This window comes from Colobus angolensis, unplaced genomic scaffold, assembly GCF_000951035.1.
Source record: "Colobus angolensis palliatus isolate OR3802 unplaced genomic scaffold, Cang.pa_1.0 Scaffold148, whole genome shotgun sequence".
In the NCBI taxonomy this organism is placed as follows: Eukaryota; Metazoa; Chordata; class Mammalia; order Primates; family Cercopithecidae; genus Colobus; species Colobus angolensis.
The window spans coordinates 5,421,241-5,444,408 of NW_012114577.1; the positions used below are offsets into that span (position 1 = coordinate 5,421,241).

General features: G+C 37.8%; 1 protein-coding gene across 1 annotated transcript in view; it reads left to right on the forward strand.

Annotated features, from left to right (window-relative positions):
• RYR2 (ryanodine receptor 2 (cardiac)) overlaps window positions 1-23,168 on the forward strand; it is a 592,347-nt gene that overhangs the window by 15,665 nt on the left and 553,514 nt on the right. Inside the window, exon 4 of the mRNA XM_011935762.1 lies at window positions 4,601-4,720. Coding sequence (XP_011791152.1) covers window positions 4,601-4,720 — 120 coding nt within the window. The remainder of the gene's footprint in view (window positions 1-4,600; window positions 4,721-23,168) is intronic.

Below are 23,168 nucleotides of genomic sequence, written 5' to 3' on the forward strand. Positions count from 1 at the left end.
CCCAAGTAGCTGGGACTACAGGTGCACACCACCACACCCAGCTAATTTTTGTATTTTTAGTAGAGAGGGGGTTTCACCATGTTGGCCAGGCTGGTCTCGATCTCCTGACCTCAAGTGATCCACCCGCTGGACCTCCCAGAGTGCTGGGATTACAGGTGTGAGCTACCGCGCCCGACCGGTTCAAGGATTTTTTGGCTTTTATCTTTAGAGCAATTGGAAACCACTGAAGGGTTTTAAGCCAGCACACCATACAGCACAGATTGATGGTGTGGCCTTAAGCTAAAGCTCCTTGGAAGGGAGTTTGCAGTGTGGAGAACCATTCAGTGGATTTTAAAGATGTCAAAATGAGAGATGATTGTAGCTTGGACTAAGGTGGTGAGAAATGGATGGATTGGAAAAGTATTGATAGAGTAGAACCCACAGGACTTGGTAACTCCAAGGTGGATGTCACCCTTATGTAAGTGCTTCCATTTATCTAATTGCTCATGAGGTTTCTTGTAAGTGGTTGATTATTTATTATTTCATCCAGAATTTGTATAAAGAAAGATCAATACATTTGTTTCTTCAAGTTTGTTTAGTAAAGGATGAATATTCAAGGGTACTTTTAGTCTTTATGGGCCAAGGTAAAAAAAATGATGGTCATCATGTGCATTTAAGCACTCAAACACTATTGGTACACGCAGCCAAAATGCAAAAGCAGGACATATGAATTGCAAGTCTGCACCTCAGGGGCTGAATAGCAAATACTAATTCAGAAGAGACCTTATGATCCAGGAAAACATACTTTAATTAGTATCTGTATTGTTCTGTCAGGAAGGTTAACCCTCTGGATCACATCAGTATTTGGCAGTGTTGATCTTTATTGTTGGAATAGAAACTAGATTGTGTGTGTGTGTGTGTGTGTGTGTGTGTGTGTGTGTGTACATGTATGTGTGAGCACGTGTGCATGTACACAATATCCTCATGTATACTTAATATATATGTTACCTACTAGATGTATTACATATGGATAATAATAAATAGAAAACATTAAGCTATTTATCAAAACCTCTCAAATGCCTGCTCTGCATGCTGTCAGACCACAGTGATTCTGGAGAGGAAGTGTGCTTTGAGATGAATGATGGGTTAATTAAAGGCAACTGGCAGGTGGCTTGTGAATTGGTGTTTGGTTCATTAAGTGTTCGGTGTATTTTACTTTCTGTCCAAAGGGAACCCTTTGCTTACTGGAAAGTAAAATAAAAGCAGCTCCTGGGTAAACTGTCAAAGGCTTTGATGAGTATGTCGGATTAGATTGTATCATTCAAAGTTGAACCATGATTGAAAGCTGTAGCTATACCCTCTCTCCTTGGTGGTATAGCAGAGCTCTCCTGAACTTAATGTTGCTTCATTACCAGGTACTCCATCATACAGTGTTAAGGCACTGGATTGAAGTGAAACTTTGTATAAGTGAGTTGGTCTCATACATTGGATAGTATAGCTTAATATAGTATTTAAATCCATTCCTTTCCCTTAGATGATTGGCATGTCTTACATACTGATGGGCATCTCCACATGAGCTTTAATTTCTGATTTGTCCAAAGTACCCGGGCTTATTTTAATATTTGACTGTTAAAGATTGTCTTCAAACTCCTATAGGTTTCCTATATCATATATCAAAAAGATACTCATATCTGGCTGGGCGCAGTGTCTCACGCCTGTAATCCTGGCACTTTGGGAGGCCGAGGTGGGTGGATTGCCTGAGCTCAGGAGTTCGAGACCAGCCTGGGCAACATAGTGAGACCTTGTCTCTACTAAAAATACAAAAAATGAGCAGGGTGTGGTAGTGCTCGCCTATAGTCCCAGTTACTTGGGAAGCTGAGGCAGGAGAATCACTTGAAGCCAGGAGGCAGAGGTGGCAGTGAGCTGGGATCGTGCAACTGCACTCCAGCCTGGGTAACAGAGTGAGACTCTGCCTCAAGAAAAGAAAAGAAAAAAAACTTCATATCTTTCTTAGGCTCTATATATTTTCTGGGTCCCTTTCTGGGCCCTAGATCCTCAGAGTGTGGTTCGTACTTGAGAGCTTGTTAGAAATGCGCAATCAGTCCCACTCAAGACTTTCCCAATCAGAATCGGCATCTTAGCAGGATCCATGGGCAATAGGATGCACCTTACAGATTGAGAAGCACTTTTATACATAACATACATGGTAAAAATCAATTGAGTCTCTAGAAGCTGTGTGGGATTACAGACTGAATTATCTGAATCTAATTCAGATGAATTAGGTTTAGTGATCAATTTCTGGAAATATGTCTGATAAGCCCTCTGTGAGTAACAAGTTACTTTATGCCCCATTTTCCTCATCTAGATATGTGTGGGTCATCTTTATACCACGGGGGTATCGTGAGGATTAAATAAGTTAATGCCAGGATGGGCATTCACTGTACTTTTTGTGAAGATGGTGTGCCTTCTCTTCTTCCGGGGCTTACTGAGTGAGCTCTGTTACTCCCACTTGTCCCATATGCCTGTGGTTTTGTTTTTACCTAGTCTTGCTGTCTTCTCTTATTCTCATTCCCAAACTGTCTTTAGTTCATAATTAATTATGTATTAAATTGTATTTAAATAGCCTCCAGCATCCAAAGGAGTAAGAGTGTAGTTACTTACCCAAGAGTGTAGTTTGCATGTTAGAGTTAGTTCCATAGGGTAGGTAAGACAAAAATAGTAAAAGCCTCTGGGGATTTCATAAGGCACTGAGCACACCAGCACCATTTTTGGTTCTTTTGTTTTAATTACACTACGTATTTGGAACACAATATAGCGTCAATCTTGCAGATTATATAAGCTCCAAAGTACTTCATGATTGTTTTTATTATAACCACAGTGCACATGAATTTATATTCAGATGTACCCTATCCTATGAGAAAAATGCTATTTTTTTAGCAAATGATGTTTTAAAGAAAACAAATGAATGTTCACTGGAAATCAGTGAGCACCTGGAGCGTCAGTTAGGCGGTGGTTGTTAAAAATATTGGGTTTTGCCTGTGGCTGGTGCTATAAGCTATGCTATTAAATATTGCTGCTACCATATAGGAAATAAAGGCAAATACAAAGCATTACAAGGATTTAAAATACAAATTAGAGTGATGCCTTTCCAATTTATATGGCATATTCTTTTTTTTTTTTTTTTTTTGAGGTGGAATTTCGCCCTCGTTGCCCAGGCTAGAGTGAATGGCACGATCTCAGCTCACTGCAACCTCTGCCTCCCAGGTTGAAGCAATTCTCCTGCCTCAGTCTCCTGAGTAGCTGGGATTACAGGCATGTGCCACCACGCCTGGCTAATTTCTGTATTTTTAGTAGAGATGGGGTTTCTCCATGTTGGTCAGGCTGGTCTCGAGCTCCCAATCTTAGGTGATCCTCCCGTCTTGGCCTCCCAAAGTGCTGGGATTACAGGTGTGAGCCACTGCGCCCAGCCATATAGCATATTCTTTAGGTTAGCTAAAAAAAAAAAAAAACTTGCTGTCTGCTTTCGAGGCTTTATTCCCATCACATATGCCCTGCCATACTACCTTGGTGAAGGGCTTCTAGAATATACTTGTGTATCCCTTTTCTGTCTAATTAGAAAGGTTGATGATTATATTGCTTTTTTACTACTCTGTTATGTTTTCTTTTGTTTCTTTGAGGTTGAGATGTCAAAACACGTAAATGGTCAGACTTTTTAGGCCCTTGCCACATAGAACCTGTATTTTCCATTTACTTACTGTGCATTTGGTACCTTTTGTATGCTAGTCATTATGTAAGGTGCTTTATCGGATTTACTTCATCATTTTAGAAATTCAGTACTTCGCCTCACATCATATAACCTGGTACATGGTGAGCTGGGATGGGAATCCAGATCTTGCTTGTTCTACAGTCTGTGATTCCTGCAGCACTCGCGCTGCCTGTATTGAGTCCTCCTAATTTTCATCTTTCCCCATGTGCAGTTTCTTCAGTAACCTTGCTTAACTAATTGATTGGAAACCTGTTTTGGCTTTCAGAGGACTGAAATAAGAAATTGTCTCTCCATGCATTTTTAAGCAACCCAGGATCCTTTCACATGCGATCAAGCAACTAATGCGTGGTTGAACTAAGATGACTTTTGCCATCGCTTTGAACTGAGAAAGTTCCGTTATTGACCTGTTTTCCTGTGTGAGTTTTAAAATGACACGTGTGCCTGCTATTAGAATCTGTTCCATTCTTGATGATACCTGGTGTCCTAGAAATGTGTCAGACAATTTCTTGTTAATTTTGATGACTAAAATAGCGATAATAATATGAAAATCCTGTATTTTACTTTTATTTGTTCAGGTTGCCTCTGGGGATCAGTCAGTACAATCAGAAAACTGCTGATTGCCTTGAGTGGCTGTAGCTCCCCTCCTCTCCCCCACCCAATTGCCTTTTTGCAAATAAAAAGTACATTAGGGACTGATTCTGTAGGGGTTTCTTTTGGTTGTTTTTTTGACAGTAGTTTTTACATTGCGCACAGATTTTTTAAATGCACTACAATAATGTTCTTCAAGATCCGATTTGGACTGTGCAGTCATGTCAGATCTCACTTATTTTTCCCTCTCTTTCTCCCCCTTGGCAGGATGATGAAGTGGTTCTGCAGTGCACCGCAACCATCCACAAAGAACAACAGAAACTGTGCTTGGCAGCAGAAGGGTTTGGCAACAGACTTTGTTTCTTGGAGTCCACTTCCAATTCCAAGGTGGGATGACGTCTCTCAAGGCTATTCAAATATGCAAGTTTTACTAGTGGCGTTGAAGTTATTTATGCGCTCTCTACTAGTTTCTGTGGAACACGTACTATATAGATGAAAGGGATATAAAAATGTTTTCAACTCCATTTTGCTGATTTTTAATTGAGTCTCTTCTGGGTACAAAGAACTAGGGATAAGATTGTTAGCAAGAAAACGGAAAGTCCTTGCCCCATGATATTTATCTTCTAGTAGAAAAGCAAACAAGTAAATAAATGATATAATTTGAAAACTGATAAAGGCTAGGAAGATTTAAGGGATTATTAAGTTTGAACAGGAACCAATAGTCTTAGGCTCATTATAGTTTTTATAAGATAGACTTTCAATTTTCTGTATTAACAAAAAGTCAAAACTCTAGATCCCAGTTCATGTTTACAATAGGTAAACCTGGGTATAGATATAGTTCACACAGATATATCTGGATTTGACTTTCATCGGTAGAAAATGGGATATGGCTTTTTTTCCTCAAAGTGGTATCTCTTGCATTGATCCTAAAGGGGAAAGGACAGAAAGATTGTCAGCAGTAAGTAGTCAGACACTGTAAATTATATATGTACTCTTGGAAATGAGCCCAGAAATATCTTAAGCTATGGAATTTTAAAATCAAAGGCAGAACTAACTTTTTGAGACAACCGCTTCTAGGATATTTATTTTTTTAGGCTGATCTTTGCCTAAAAGAGAATGGTTCATAATATCAGCATAGATTTTCTTGCAGAAATATAAACACTTAAATCTGTTGATATGTTTTGATTCGTTATTCCTGATTCCTAACTGTGGATATTTACTGTACATTCTGTATATGAATGAATTTTCATCTGTGTCTCTATATTTCAGAAATTAGAAGTTGAGGTTTTACTTTTAGAAATGATTCACTTTAAGACAGACCCACCTTATAATTATTAAAAATTCAGCGAGAAATGAGGAATTATCAAGAAGACATAGTTTTTCATCTCTTTGAATCTCCACATAAAATCAGACAGAGCTATGAAGAGGGCAAAACTCATACCCACAGACAATACAGTATCCAGGACAAACTAAGTGGCAAGTTATTCCTACATATGGTGTCAGTAAATGTACAGGAGGAAGTGCAAGAGAGGCGACATGATTTCTATTGTCTCTGAAAGTCAGTGACAAATCATTGCTGGAAACTGTGGTGGGCTAATGTGAAAACAGCAACCACTCCAGGCATGGTGGCTCACGGCTGTGGTCCCAGCACTTTGGGATCCAAGGCAGACGGATCACTTGAGGTCAGGAGTTCAAGACCAGTCTGGTCAACATAGCAAAACCCTGTCTCTATTAAAAATACAAAAATTAGCTGGGTGTGGTGATGCACACCTGTAATCCCAGCTACTTGGGAGGCTGAGGCAGGAGAATCACTTGAACCCAGGAAGCGAAGATTGCGGTGAGCCAAGATCGCACCACTGCACTCCAGCCTGGGTGATAGAGCAAGATTCTGTGGAAAAGAAAAGACAAAGAAAAAGAACTAAGAGGGAGCAAAGGAACTATGGCATAGTGAGGTGAGATGTTTCTGGAGTAACCTTGGCTCTATGGACTTTTATAACTAACCATGTAAAGCTCCCTTACAGGTCAAAGCCCTCCTCTGAGGAAAAATTGCAGGGGTGATAGAGGCAAAGGATAGAGAAGGATCAAACCAAAAACAAACAACAACAACAAAAAAAAAAAATAGAGGAGGGAAGCAGAACCCCTAGATTTCATAAGATGCCATGTTTCAAGTCGTGAGGAGAACCACAGAACAAGCAGTTCTAGAGCTGTCAAGCTAAAACTCTCCCTCTCCCTAAGAGTACAAGCTACTCTCCCTCTCCCTAAGAGTACAAGAAAAAGCATTTCAATTTTTATCTGGACATTTGATGTGCTTGTGTTGCCTGTAGTCAGTATAATTTTATAGTATATATAATTATGTATAATTTGTATATATTAGTGGAGTAATCTAATTTATATAACTATAATTATACTTAATATATAATTTATATGCATATATATTATATATAAAAAGAATAAGAAGCAGAATAATATCTAAAGGCAATAAAGGTCAACTAGTTAATGTACTAGTTGTAAATAAATAAATAGTTATAAAGCTTATAACTATTTAAAAATGGACTAAAAGAAATTAAAAAAAAATAAGATACAGTGTGAAGGAGCAACATACATGCTTAACTCAGAAATAAGATGAGTAGAGAACGGAGATTTGGAAAAGATTCATGTTTATTAAGAAATACATATTTTATCTTGTATATATTTACAATATAAATATATTTATATTATATATTAATGTAGATATATGATATGTAGATATTACATATAATTATATATTTCTATTTAAATATAAAAATACATACTTAATGTACATATTATATATGATGTATATCCTATGTATATGTGTGTCTGTGTATATCACATATATATTTATATATAATACAGCTGTGTGCCACATACCACTTATATGACAGCGGTCCCGTAAGATTATAATGGAGCTGAAAAATTCCTATTGCCTAGTGATGTCTTGATAATTTCAATCTTGTGTAGGCCTACAATAATGTGAGTTTGAGTCTTAGTTTTCAACAAAAAAGTTTAAAAAGTAAAAAAAAAAAAAAAAAAAATTAAAAAGAAAAGCGGCTTCTAGAACAAAGATATAAAGAAAAAATATTTTTGTACGGCTGTGTTTGTATTTTAAGCTAAGTGTTATTACAAAAATCAAAAAGTTAACAAAAGTAAAGTTTGTAAAGTAAAAAGTTACAATAAGCTAAGGTTAATTTTTCATTGAACAAAGAAAATTTTCAAAATAAATTTAGTGCAGCCTCAGTGTACAGCGCTTATAAAGTTTGCAGTAAGGTAATGTCCTAGGCCTTCACATTTAGCCACCGCTCACTCACTGACTAACCAGAGTAGCTTCCAGTCCTGCAAGCTCCATTCATTGTTGGTGTCCTATGTAGGTGTACCGTTTTTTATCTTTTATATCACATTTTTTACTGTACTTTTTCTATTTTGAGATATGTTTATATAAACAGATACCACTGTGTTACAGTTGCCTCCAATATTCAGTATAGTCAAGTGCTGTACAGGTGTGTAACCTAAGAGCAATAGGCTAGACCATATAGACCTAGGTGTATAGGAGGCTGCACCATTTAGGTTTGTATTACATACACGCCGTGATGTACACATAGTGATAAGATCACTTGATGACACATTTCTAGAATGTGTCCCCATCATTAAGTGATGCATGTCTGTATATATATATCATCCATGGATGATACACACAGACATACACGCGCATGAACACACACACATACACACACCATACACATAAAATGTTTTAAATAAAAGGAAAAATTTCATTTTAAATAAAAATGAAATTATATATTTATAGTATTTTTAAATTAAAATATGCATTTTAGCAATCTAAGACAATTGAGGCCAAAGTGTGTTGATTATATTAACAATTGTAAGTGAATTTGACTTACCTATTAAAATAAGAACTTAAAATTATAACCATGACTACAAAGCCAAATCTAACAGTATGTATATAAAAACAAAGGCATTCAGAAAGGGAAAAATAAAAGGATAGTTAAGGATATACCAAGAAGTGCAAATAAAAAGAAAGCAGGTGTCTTTATCTCATTATTTGACATGGCATCATTTAGACTAAAAATCTTTGAGACAAAGAAGGATTTTTTTTTATAATGCTAAAGGGTACATTTCTCAATGAAGACAAAGTAGTTTCATGACCCTAATAACAGATACAACTTTTACAAAGTAGAAACCTCAGAAGTTGCTAAGAGAAACATAGAAACATACCAATAATAAGAGATGTAACACACTTCAACTTGAAAAAAAATAAGTATAATGCTTAGCATGATCAGTAAGGTTGACCTTATAGAGATATGCCAAAATCTGAACCTCAGAAATAGAATATGCCTTTCTTTAAAGTTCACACACCATATTAAAAAATATTGACAATATTTTAGGCCACAAAGAAAACCTCCAGTAAGTTCCAAAGAGTAGGAGTAATACAACTATAACTATAAAGAAACTAGAAGTTAATTTTTTAAAAAGCAAAAACAAAATCAGCCCCCTAAAAAATAAGAACCACACAAAAGACCTTTCTATCTGAAAAGTAAAATGCACGCTATTAATTAAATCTTGGGTCAAAGGGAAAATAAAATTGAAGAGTTTCTTGAACATCATGATAATGAGCATGTGATGTTTTAGAATGTGTGGGATATAGCTAAAGAAGTTATCACAATAAAATCTATAGCATTAAATGCATATGTTAGTGTTTTATTTTATTTTATTTTTTTTGAGACGGATTCTCGCTCTGTAGCCCAGGCTGGAGCGTGGTGGCATGAACTCGGCTAACTGAAACCTCCACCTCCCGCGTTCAAGCGATTCTCCTTTCTCAGCCTCCCAAGTTGCTGAGATTACAGGTGCCCACCACCATGCCTGGCTACTTTTTGTATTTTTAGTGGAGACGGGGTTTTGCCATGTTGACCAGGCTGGTCTAGAACTCCTGACCTCAGGTGGTCTGCCTGCCTCGGCCTCCCAAAGTGCTGGGATTGCAAGCGTGAGCCACCACACCTGGCCTAAATGCATATATTATTAAAAATGAAAACAAATGAATTAAACAGCCAGATAAAAACTGGGAGAACAACAACAAAGTAAGCAAAATAAAGCAACAAAATGGTATTAATAAAGATAAGAAAGAAATTGATGAGTTAATTTTGAAAATTGGTCCTTTGAAAAAAATCATCAACAAAGACGAACCATGAATTAATCTAACCAAGGAAAAAGGGAGTACAAATATTCGATAATTAGAGGTTACGTATGAGTTGGAAGGGGATAATGATCAAAAAAGGAAATTAAGTCATGAGGGACCATTTGTCTAACTACATACAAGCGAACTTTAAAATCTTCATGAAATGAATAATTTCAAGAAAATAAAGATTTGCTACATTAAGTTCAAACAGACCAATTATCATAAAATAAATAGTGTGGTAGAAGTATTCCCTGACAAGACATGCACCAAGGTCCGATACTCCCTACTTAACTTAGCTCCTTAAATTATTCCAAAGCATAATAAAAGAAGGAAAAGTTTCAAATTTATTTTGTCAAGTAAATGTAATTTAGATTTCAAAATTAAGAAAACGTTTTTTGCAAAGGTAATTTATAGATCAATTTCAGTTTTTATTGATACAGATATTTTCTGAGATAAAATATTTTAAATAAACCGATGTTGCATTAAAATCTTTATCAAGACCAGTGAAGGTTATTCCAGGAATCCAAGAATAGCTCAATACTATAAATCAATTAATAGAGTTCTTCGTATTAGGAGAGATAAGGAGAAAAATCCTTTGAACTTACTCATAGATAGGGAAAGGGCACTGAACAAAATTTTAGTTCTATTTATGTTTAAAAATAATAAAATACCTCCTTAACATTATTTTATAAGTGCATGTGCACACACACACTTCAGTTCAAAATCAGCACTTTCTTTAAGGTAGTGCACTAGCCGCTAAAGTCGGATGTAGGTTAAAGAAGGGTGCCCCGTATGCCCTCTGCAATACGTGCCTGTGTCGGAGGTATGAGCCAATGTGATTAGACACCGACGATCAGACGTGAAGAGGTAAAACTGTTTCTAGATGTAGGTGATTTGATTATATACTTAAAATTCCCAAAAATTAATCAGTGGAAAAGCTACTACAGGAGTGGATTGATGAGAGAAATCTGTACTGTAGCAGGTTATAAAATCAATGGCCACATAACCTGGCAACATAGCGAGACCCCATGTCTCTACAAAACTAAAAAATGAGGCTAGGTTTGGTCTCTAAAGACCAGACCCTGTCTCTACAAAAATTTAAAAATGAACTGGGTCTGGTGGCGTATGCCTGTGGTCCCAGCTACTCAGGAGGCTGAGGCAGGAGGATTGTTTGAGCCTGACAGTTCGAAGCTGCAGTGAGCCGAGATCGTAGCACTGCATTGCAACCTAGGTGACAGAGTGAGACCCTGTCGCAAAATAAGTAATTAAATAAATAAACAGAAATAATAGTCTTAGGCCAACTGTTCACCAGTATAAAGTCATTAAACTTTAACACTATGTTTGCTATTTTTGATAATATTACTAATGTATTATTTTTTTATCATGTATACATGTGCTAATAAATTCGTTTCCTAAATGTGTGTTACATCAGTACATTTTTCAGGATTGTAGATTTGAAGTGCTGTTTCTGTTTTTCTTTGTGGATTTTTTTTTTTTCTTTGAGTCAGGATCTGGCTCTTTTGCCCAGGCTAGAGTGAAGTAGCTTGATCTCAGCCCACTGCAGTGTCTGCCTCCTGGGCTCAAGCAGTCTTCCCACCTCAGCCTTCCAGGTATCTAGGACTACAGGCACACACTACCACGCCGAGCTAATTTTTTTTGTAGAGATAGGGTTTCACTATGTTGCCCAGGCTGGTCTTAAAGTACTGGGCTCAAGTGATCTTTCTGCCTCGGCCTCCCAAAGTGCTGAGATTACAGCTGTGAGCCACCGTACCTGGTTGGGAATTTTTTTAAAGCTCAAATTGGATAAGAAAGTTATAGGAATATATTCACCTATCATATAGAAAAGAATATGTGCTCAGTCTCAGGAAATAGAAAGTATATTACCTTATTTATATTGTTTTAATTAATGCTTTTTAAAAATCCGATTAACTCTGGGAGAGAGTAGGATAGAATAAAACTATTTCTGAGTAGGAGATAAGTGAATATAATTTGTATTCCTGAGAGCTGGCGTTAAATTTTTGCAACCCAGTTTTCCTCTTGGGCAGACCTTTTTAAAAGGAAACACCCACAGTCTGTATGAATTTGATTCTCCTGTGGATAGTATAGACTTAAGCACTGAACATGGTCTGAGCAGGCTCGCCTTGCTGCTTACCAGCAATTATAGTGGAAAATCATACTCCTGGATACAGAAGCTCTGTAGTGATAGCCACTGTCAGGACTTATTAGGGAACTGCATTTCGTTTCTCCTTTTCATTTATAATCACTTTTTAATAAGTAAAATACTTGATTAAGTGGAATAACTGCCAGTTAAGCTAATGTTCCTTTGATAACATTTGGGTCATTCTAGGGTTTTAAGTTGAATTAGATCAAGAAACAATTCATAATTGGTGTTCAATGGTTCCAGTCAGGCATATTTAATATATGAGCAGATTTTAAATAAATGTTATATGTTCTTTTCATAGAGCAGAATAACTTTAATCCACTGAAATTGATCAGACTAGTTTGAGTTTCCTCTTCAAGGACTGAGGATGTTGAAATGATGATCATGAGAAGAATGGGCTGAATAAAACTGCCTTTGCACTTTTCTGAAGGATTGCTATAGTATTTGGCTTGACAGTTTCACTAGGGACTAATTTATTTGGCTTTTCATGTTCTTGACAGGGTGCAGTTTATAATAATAAGCAATGGTTAACGCGAATCATTTTATAAGACTCCCTATACTGCTGAGTCTCACCTTGTTCAGATGATCTAAAACTCATACAATAAGTACTTAAAAAATAATTACATATCTAATTTTATACTAAATTAAATTCCGATGATTGTACCACTGTACTCCAGCCTCGGCAACAGAGTGCCGAGACCACTGTCTCAATCAATAAATCATTAAATCAGTTAATTAAATCCCAAATTCTACTGGATTATTAAGCAGTGATAGTTTTTAAGTGTTTGAGAATGATTATTATAGAAATTTAAAACTGAGCAAAAAATTTTGCAAAACCGGGAAAGATTTTAGCATCATTACATATGGTTGAATCTCAGGCAACACCAGGGGTTCATAGGAGCAGTTTTATACAGATGAGGACCGTCGTTTTATGCAGATGTGACAATTGAATCAGTAGTCATGCAGTGCTGCCCCTACCAAAGGGACATTCATTAAAAAATAGTAAAAGCCATTCTTACTTAATTATCTCAGTGCTCCAAGCATAGTTTTCTGGTATTCATCATCATGGACTCTGGATACAGGCAGGAAGATGATCTTTAAGATTTGTTTCATCCAATATTTCAATTATTCTGTATTTCTGAGACTGATGCACATTCACAGTCTATATAAAACAGTATTGTTGACTTTTAGCAGATTTCCAAAAAGGAAGCTGGGCCTTGTAGATACAATATCTAGAGCTCTTTCTGTTTCTTCCAATTTCTGTGGCATCGCTTTAATTAAAAGTATTTTTTCTCATAATGGAACATGATAGAGCAATACTTTATATTCGGTGACTTCTCATTATTCACCAGCATAAATAATGCATTAAGATATTAATGATGCATAATAGTTGTGATATTCCAGATGAACTGATCTTCTTATTCAAGTGAGAATTTTTGAATAATAAAAATGTCGGTATAAGATAAATGCTAGATGATGTAAGAAAGATTCACTTCATAAATAAATTTTATGAAACATCTTAAACAGCAGATACTTGTTTCTTGACGATTTCCCTAAAAATTAATTGGAATAATAAAACATAAGGAAATAAATATTAACATTATTGCTGTTTCTTCTCTCTATTCATTTTGATTTTCACAGCATTTTGTTTGCACAAACAAGAGGCAAAAGAAAGACCACTGTCATTTGGAAAGAACATAAATTATCAATAACTATATTTATTTTTCAGTATTCTTATGTTTCAGTTATATAATTAATATTTATTTCCCAATATTTTTAGAGAAAAACAAAGTAGATGGTAAGTGTGGCAGAAAGGAAATATCCTAATATTTTGTGACTATCTTGTCTATGTAGAATAAGTTATTAGATACTTGAACAGAGTTCCGATAGAACAGAAGAGTTGAAAGAAAATCTTTAATAGTTTTTTGGCAGATTGTTGAATTGGACCTGAATGGAACTGCTTGTTAAATTATGATTCATAAGTTATGTGGAAATAATTCTTCTTAGTGTTTGTTTTTTTTCCTAGATGGAGTCTCACTCTGTCTCCCAGGCTGGAGTGTAGTGGCGTGATCTCGGCTCACTGCAACCTCTGCCTCCTGGGTTCAAGTGATTCTCTTGCCTCAGCCTCCTGAGTAGCTGGGATTACAGGCATGCACCACCACACCTGGCTGATTTTTGAATTTTTAGTAGATATGGGGTTTCACCATGTTGTCCAGGCTGGTCTTGAACTCCTGACCTTAGGTGATCCGCCTGCCTTAGCTTGCAAAGTGCTGGGATTCCAGACGTGAGTCACCACGCCTGGCCTCTTTTTGGTATTTTTAACATGCATTTATGCTGCTATCCAGTTAAGGAAGAGTGATGATACAAAGGGCAAAGATGACATAATTGAAATTCCCAAAATAGAAGACATTTTATGGAATACTTGAATTACATATCTAATTTTATGCTAAATTAAATTCCAATGAGTAATACAACATCAGTATCTTGCCTTATGATGCCTTATGCCTTATGCCTTATGATATGAACTAACGACTCATTCTGGAAATTTTAAAAAGATTTTAAAGAATTCTCATTGTAGTCGCAGATGAGCTCCTAATTTCTCATTATGTTTCTCATAAGATATAGAAAATGAAGCAACATGAAAACTTAGGAAAACACTGAAGTCTAAGAGAGCTCCACTAATTATAAGGCAGATGAAACTAGTTGGAAAAACCCTACCTGGAGTTCACCTCTTGTACACGGTTTCATCTCAAACACTGCAAAAAGATTGGCAGATATTTTAATCCACCTAACCTGTCAGCCTCAGCCAAAGGGGGCTTTGCTAACAAGCAAAATGCGTAGCCAACTTTCGTTCCTTCCTTCTGCTCTCCTCCATCCCGTCAGTTCAGACTCCGCTCAGATGGTGCAGGCATTGGTAGGCAGTAAGCTGATGATGGCCCATTCTGTTCTGGAAGCCTTAGTTCTCACAAATACAGTGCTGAGGGCTTATTACAAACAGGAACAGCACTGGTGGAAGTACAGAATAGGGATTGTGTTTTGATGGTGGTGTATCCATTGTAATAACAGAGAACGGAACTAAGGATAGGGGAAGGAGAAGCTGTTAATGTAGATGGTCAGAGCTGAATTAAGTGAATGCTTGTGAAAAACTGAAAACTACACTTGGAGTTTTGTATACTTACTTTCTGAATCTAAGAGTATGATTTAGCCATCACTGGAGTGAACACACTGCAGCAAATGAAGCTCTAACCCAGAAGTTGGTGCAATTTTTTTTTTTTTCTATAAAGAGCCAGATGGGAAATATTTTAGTTTTGTGGGTCAGATTTCTATTCAGCTTGGACATTGCAGTGTGAAAGTGGCCGTAGACCATATGTAAACAGATGAACATGGCTGTGTTCCAAAAAACCTGTACTTATGGGCACTGAAAATTGAATTTCATATTTTTATGTGCCATAAAATATTTTTTTCTTGCAATTTTTTTTCAACTGTTAAAAAATGTACAAGCCATTCTTAACTCTTGGGCCGTGATTTGGTCCATGGCCATGGTGTGCCTAGCCCAGCTCTAACATATGGAAAGTATTATATTGCTAAAGGGTAAAGCTAGACAAATGAAACGGGAGCAACTGTGAAAGATACGATAGAGGCAAAGTTTTCTGCCAGTATGTTAGATGCACTTGCCCTCCTAAAGCTGGGAAAGAGAATACTTATGTCTGGAGCTATTGGTGAAGTTTTATGAAAGTATAGGGATGGCATTTGAGTGGGTCTCCTTGACAGATGGTACTTAAGTTAATGAATGTTTTTGATGTTTGAAAGGATGAGAGAATAAATGGGTAAAATACAAATATAGCTCAATAGAGTGTGATATAGAAGGAAACATTTCATAAGGAGAATGAGAACAAAAGCATAGAGAAGAAGCATTTGTTGGTGACTGGGAACTCTCAAATGTTCTGCTGAGGGGTAAGGTCAGGTTTCAAATGCCCTGTTACCAGCACAACTTTGTTTTGAAGATGAAGGGAGCTTCTGAAAGCTTTCTAACAGTGGATTGCATTATTTCACGTGTTGCCACTTGCCAATTTGCACATTTAGACATGCATAAACATCCCTGGAGGTATAAACATCCAGTTGGATTTTAATGAAAGATGACGTGCCTTTGGATATACTGTGTTCTCTCTCTTCCTGGAAGACCCTTGTGCTTTCTTCACCTGAAGGAAGTCTTTTCATCCTTTAGATATCTGTCAAATGTTTTTTCCTTTGTAAAGTCTTCCTGCATTTACAATGCATCCCCCTCCTTTATGACAAAGTAATTCTCTTTTCTTTCTTGCATCCTTGCTTGCCTGTCTACCTGGTTGCTTTCTATTTCTTTCTCTTTCTCTCTTTCTCACTCACTTGATCGTTCTTTGTCTTTTTCTTCCTCCCTCCCACGCTCCTTTCTTTCAAGGAAGATAAATTCTCCTTTGACTGTGTGCAACTTGCTGCTAACTCATGTGTCCGTTTACATTTACTTTGGCCTTTCTCAAATTATGAAAGCACCTGCAGGCAGAGACAGCCTCTCAGTTATCTTGTATCTCAGGTATGTAATATGGTTTTGAAGGAAGTAGAGCCTCAGTAAATGTGCATTGATTTTTGACTGGTTTTTCTTATTTAGACTCATAATGTTGATGTATCTATTTTGACGGTTCATCAGTTCATTTGACATTTTATATCCTACTGTACTCTTCAAAGAATACACAGCCATTGTCTTCCTATTTCAAGGAATTTAATGTTTTCAAGGTTGCTGGAGTAAATATTCATATTTGTTACTATAATAATGCTTAATCCTATATAGATTGATAATGGTCTTGGTATAGTACATTTGTAGTAATATTTAACTTATTACTTTGTATCAATTTCTTTTTTTCCACAAGTTATTGGGGTACAGGTGGTATTTGGTTACATGATTAAGTTCTTTAGTGGTCATTTGTGAGATTTTGGTGCACCCATCACCCGAACAGTATACACTGCACCATATTTGTCTTTTATCCCTTGCCCTCCTTCCACTCTTCCTCCCAAGTCCCCAAAGTCATATGATTCTTACGCCTTTGCATCCTCATAGCTTAGCTCCCACATATCAGTGAAAATATATGATGTTTGGTTTTCCATTTCTGAGTTACATCACTTAGAATAATAGTTTCCAATCTCATCCAGGTCACTGCAAATGCTGTTGATTCTTTCCTTTATATGACTGCATAGTATTCCACCATATATATATATTTCCATTATATATTATATATATTTCCATGTATATATATTATATATATTTCCGTGTATATATATATGTGTGTGTATATATATTTCCATATACACACACACACACACACACACACACCCAGTTTCTTTATCCACTTGTTGATGATGGGCATTTTATTATTATTATTATTTTTGCAGCCATTGTAAAAGGGGTTGAGTTCTTGATTTGATTCTCTGCTTGGTTGCTGTTGGTGTACAGAAGAGCTGCTGATCTGTGTACATTAAGCTTGTATCCAGAAACTTTGCTGAATTCTTTTTATCACTTCTAGGAGCTTTCTGGAGGAGTCCTTAGTGTTTTCAAGGTAAACGATCATGTCATCTGCAAACAGTGACAGTTTGACTTCCTCTTTACTGATTTGGATGCCCTTTATTTCTTTCTCTTGTCCGATTGCTCCGGCTAGGACTTCTGGTACTATGTTGAAGAGGAATGGTGAAAGTGGGTATCCCTGTCTTGTTCCAGTTCTCGGAGGGAATGCTTTTGACTTTTCCCCAGTCAGTATTACGTTGGCTATGGGTTTGTCATAAATGACTTTTATTACATTGAGGTATGTTCCTTGTATGCTGATTTTGCTGAGTGTTAATCATAAAGTGATGGTAGATTTTGTTGAATGCTTTTTCTGCATCTATTGAGATGATCATGTGATTTTTGTTTTTAATTCTGTTTATGTGGTGTATCACATTTATTGACTTATATTAAACTATCCCTGCACTCCTGGTATGAAACCCACTTTATCATGGTGGATTATCTTTTTGATATGTTGTTGGATTCGGTTAGCTGGTATTTTGTTAGGGATTTTAGCATCTATGTTCATCAAGGATATTGGTCTGTAGTTTTCTTTTTTGGTTATGTCCTTTCCTGGTTTTGGTATTAGGGTGATGCTGGCTTCACAGAATGCATTAGGGAGGGTTCCTTCTTTCTCTGTCTTGTAGATAGTGTCAAAAGGATTGGTACCAATTCTTCTTTGAATGTCTGGTCGAATTCTGCAGTGAATCCGTCTGGTCCTGGACTTTTTTGTTGGTGGTGGTGGTAATCTTTTAATTACCGTTTCAATCTCACTGCTTGTTACTGGTCTGTTCAGGGTATCTAATTCTTCCTGATTTAAACTAGGAGGGTTGTATTTTTCCAGGAAGTCGTCTGTCTCTTCTAGGTTTTCTAGTTTATGTGTGTAAAGATGTTCATAGTAGCCTTGAATGATCTTTTGTATTTTGGTGGTGTCAGTTGTAATATCTCCCGTTTTGTTTCTTAACGAGGTTATTCAGATTTTCTGTCTTCATTGATCTTGCTAATGGTCTATCAATTTTATTTATCTTTTCAAAGAACCAGCTTTTTGTTTTATCTTTTGTATTTCTTTTGTTTCAATTTCATTTAGTTCTGCTCTTATCTTGGTTATTCCTTTCTTCTGCTGGGTTTGGGTTTGGTTTGTTTTTGTTTCTCTACTTCCTTGAGGTATGTCCTTAGAGTGTCAGTTTGTACTTTTTCAGTATTTTTGATGTAGGCATTTAGGGCTATGAACTTCCCTCTTAGCACCACCTTTGCTGTATCTCAGAGGTTTTGATGGGTTGTGTCATTATTGTTGTTCGGTTCAAATAATTTTTTGATTTCCATCTTGGTTTCGTTTTTGACCCAATGCTCATTCAGGAGCAGGTTATTTAATTTCCATGTATTTGCATGGTTTTGAAGGTTCCTTTTGGAGTTGATTTCCATTTTTATGTCACTGTGATCTGAGGGATTGCTTGATATAATTTCAGTTTTCTTAAATTTATTGAACCTTGTTTTATGCCCTATCATATGGTCTATCTTGGAGAAAGTTCCATGCACTTTTAATAGAATGTGTTTTCTGCAGTTGTTGGATGAAATGTTCTGTATATATCTGTAAAGTCCATTCGTCCCAAGGTGTAGTTTAAATCCATTCTTTGTTGACTTTCTGTCTTGATGACCTGTCTGGTGCTGTCAGTGGAGTATTGAAGTCCCCCACTATTATTGTGTTGCTCTCTGTCTCATTTCTTAGGTCTATTAGTAATTGTTTTATAAATTTGGGAGCTCCAGTGTTAGGTGCATATTTGTTTAGGATTGTGATATTTTCCTGTTGTACAAGGCCTTTTACTATTATTTACCATTTACTCTTGGTCTCTTTTCACTGTTGTTGCTTTAAAATTTGTTTTGTCTGATAAAAGAATAGCTACCCGTACTTGCTTTTGGTGTACTTTTGCATGAAATGCCTTTTTCCACCCCTTTACTTTAAGTTTATGTGAGTCCTTATGTGTTAGGTGAATTTCCTGGAGGCAGCAGATGGCTGGTGAGTTCTTATCCATTTTGTAGTTCTGTATCTTTTAAGTGGAGCATTTAGGCCATTTACATTCAATGTTAGTATTGAAATGTGAGGTACCATTGCATTCATCCGGCCCTTTGTTGCCTGTGTACTTTGTTTTTTTGTGTGTTTTTGCTTTAACTTGTTTTTTTTTTTTTTTTTTTTGAGACAGAGTCTCGCTCTGTCGCCCAGGCTGGAGTGCAGTGGTGCGATCTCTGCTCACTGCAAGCTCCACCCCCTGGGTTCACGCCATTCTCCTGCCTCAGCCTCCCAAGTAGCTGGGACTACAGGCGCCCACCACCACGCCCAGCTAATATTTTGTATTTTTAGTAGAGACGGGGTTTCACCGTCTTAGCCAGATGTTCTTGATCTCCTGACCTCATGATCCGCCTGCCTCGGCCTCCCAAAGTGCTGGGATTACAGGTGTGAGCCACTGCTCCCGGCCGTATTTTTGTTTTATAGGTCCTCTGTGATTTATGCTTTAAAGAGGTTCTGTTCTGATGTGTTTCCAGGATTTGTTTCAAGATTCTGAGCTCCTTTTAGCAGTTCTTGTAGTGGTGGCTTGGTGATGGCAAATTCTGTGAGCATTTGTTTGTCTGAATAAGACTGTATCTTTCCTTCATATATGATGCTTAGTTTTGCTGGATACAAAATTCTTGGCTGTTTGAGGAGGCTGAAGATAGGGCCCCAATCAGTTCTAGCTTGTAGGGTTTCTTCTGAGAAATCTGCTGTTAATCTAATAGGTTTTCCTTTATAGGCTACCTGGTGCTTCTGTCTCACAGCTCTGAAGATTATTTCCTTTGTCTTAACTTTGGATAACCTGAAGACAATATGCTTAGGTGAAGATCTTTTTGTGATGAATTTCCCAGGTGAACTTTGTGCTTCTTTTGTTTGGATGTCCATGTCTCTAGCAAGGCCGGGGAAGTTTTCCTCAATTATTCCCCCAAATATGTTTTCCAAGCTTTTAGAATTTTCTTCTTCCTCAGAAACACCGATTTTTCTTAGGTTTGGTCATTTAACATAATCCCAGACTTCTTGGAAGCTTTGTTCATATTTTCTTATTCTTTTTTCTTTGTCTTTGTTGGATTGGGTTAATTCGAAGACCTTGTCTTCAAGGTCTGAATTTCTTTCTTCTACTTGTTTAAATCTATTGCTGAGACTTTACAGAGCATTTTGCATTTCTAAAAGTGCATCCAAAGTTTTCTGAATTTTTGATTGTTTCTTCTTTATCTAATTCCTTGAGTATTTCTCCCTTCACTTCTTGTATCGTTTTTTGTATTTCCCTGCATCGGGCTTTGCCTTTCTCTGGTCCCTCCTTGATTAGCTTAATAACTAACCTTCTGAATTCTTTGTTGGGTAAATCAGGGATTTCTTCTTGGTTTGGATCTTTTGCTGGTGAACTAGTGTGATTTTTGTGGGCTGTTGAAGAGTCTTGTTTTGTCATATTCCCATGGTTGGTTTTCTGGTTCCTTCTCATTTGGATAGGCTCTGTCAGAGGGAAGGTCTAGGGCTGAAGGCTGTTGTTCAGATTCTTTTGTTCCCTGTGATGCTCCCTTGATGTAGTACTCTCCCCCTTTTCTTATGGATGTGGCTTCCTGTGAACTGAATTGTGATTGTTGTCTGTCTTCTGGGTCTAGCCCACCCAGTGAGTATACCCAGATCCAGGCTGGTACTGAGGGTTATCTGCACAGAGTCCTGTGATGTGAACCTTCTGTGAGTCTCTCCAGCTGTGCATACCAGCGCCTGTTCTGGTGCAGGTGGTGGAGGGTGCAGTGGACTCCATGAGGGTTCTTAGCTTTGGTGGCTCAGTGCTCTACTTTTATGCTGGTTGGCCTCCTGCCAGGAAATGGCACTTTCCAGAGAGCATCAGCTGTGGTAGTATTGGGAGGACTAGCAATGGGCAGGGCCCTAGAGCTCCCAAGATTATATGTCTTTTGTCTTCTGCTACCAGGGTGGATAGGGAAGGACCATCAGGTGGGGCAGGGCTAGGCATGTTTGAGCTCAGACTCTTCTTGGGTGGGTCCTGCTGTAGCTGCTCTTGGGGGTGAGGGTGAGATTCCCAGGTCACTGGAGTTGTGTACCTAGGAGGATTATGGCTGCCTCTGCTGAGTCATGCAGGTTGTCAGGGAAGTGGGGGAAAGTCAGCAGTCACAGGCCTCACACAACTCCCACGCAAACTGAAGGGCCAGTCGCACTCCCCACGTGCTCCCCCAACAACAGCCCTTAGTGTGTTTCCAGGCAGAAGGTGTGATGGGTTTGAACACTTACCCCAGGGTACCTGCCTCCCAGCTGTAAAATAAAAGGGATAGGTTCTTCCCCTGCCTGTGGAGTCTGGACACTAGATTTGCATCCTCCCAGTGGTCTGGCCAGGAGGCCTCTCACCCCATTCAAATTGTTACAAAGTTCAGCTAGAGATTTCCTTCTGCCTATGGAGTTTTACCCCATGCTCCTCTCCCATTGGATCTCTGTGGTGCCAGGCAGGAATGGCATGCTTGGGGACCCAGAGAGCTCCCAGGGCCATTCTGCTGCTTCCTTTATCCCCTGTATGTTGCTCAGCTCTCCAAATTGACTCAGCTCCAGGTGAAGTCAGAAACTTCTCCCGCAAACAGACCTTCAGCTTCTTCAGTCGATGTGTATGTTTGGGAGAGGAGGGTTGCCCTTTCCTACTTCCACGGTTGGGGCACTCACAGTTTTAAGGGGGTCTCCTGAGTCCTGGAGGAGCACTCCACTTCCTTCAGAGGGTCTGCGGATCTTCTCGGGATTGCTGGTTTGTTCTCGCAGCCGATCTGGGTCTAAAATTCACAATGCAAGCCCCTGCATGCTGCTCTGTCCTGAGCTGCAATCTAGTCCTGCCTCCCATCTGCCATGATGATCCTCTACTACTTTGTATTAGTCCTTTCTCATGCTGCCAATAAAGACCTGAGACTGGGTAATTTATAAAGGAAAGAGGTGTAATTGACTCACAGTTCCGCAGGGCTAGGGAGGCCTCAGGAAACTTACCATCATAGCAGAAGGGGACGCAAACACATCCTTCTTCACGTGATGGCAGCAAGGAGAAGTGCTGCGCAAAGAGGGAAAAGGACCTTAAAAAATCATCACATCTCGTGAGAACTCACTCAGGATCGCAAGAACAGCAGCATGGGGGTAACCACCCCCATGATTCAATTGCCTCTCACTGGGTCCCTCCCACGGCATGTGGGAATTATGGGAACTACAATTTAAGATGAGATTTGTGGGAAACAGCCAAACCATATCATACTTTATATAAAGGATACATTTTTGTTAGCATGGTTATACATAATTTAAAAATTTACATACTTTACAGAAAAATTAAAATGTATAAATAATGATTGATAAATTTGGTACAGAAGGAAATGCTAAGATTTTTTTTGTCACCATAACTTTCTAATACTTTGGCATAGAACATTTTAGTTGCACATGCTTTTTATAGTAAGTAACACAGAACTTAAAAATATATTTCAATGCAAATGGTGGTCACTTTGGAAAACAATTTGGCAGTTCCCTATAAAATTAAACATTAGTTTACGATACAACATAGTGGTCTACTCGTGGTTATTTACCCGAGAGTTATTTATCCCTGTTTGTACCCAGAGTCTTGTACTCGCATATTTGTTTTACTCACAATAGCCTAAAACTGGAAATGACCAAAAGTTCCATCAAGTGATAAAGCGATACTATGTGGTAACAAAAAGAATGAACTATTAATCTGTGCAACAGCATGGATGCAACTCAAAATCTTTAAGGAAAGTGACAAAGGCAGGGCACTAAAGACTGTATACCAAATGATTCCATTTATATGAAATGGTGGAAAGGCAAAGCTAGAGTGACTAAAAGCAGATGAGTGTTTGGCAAGGG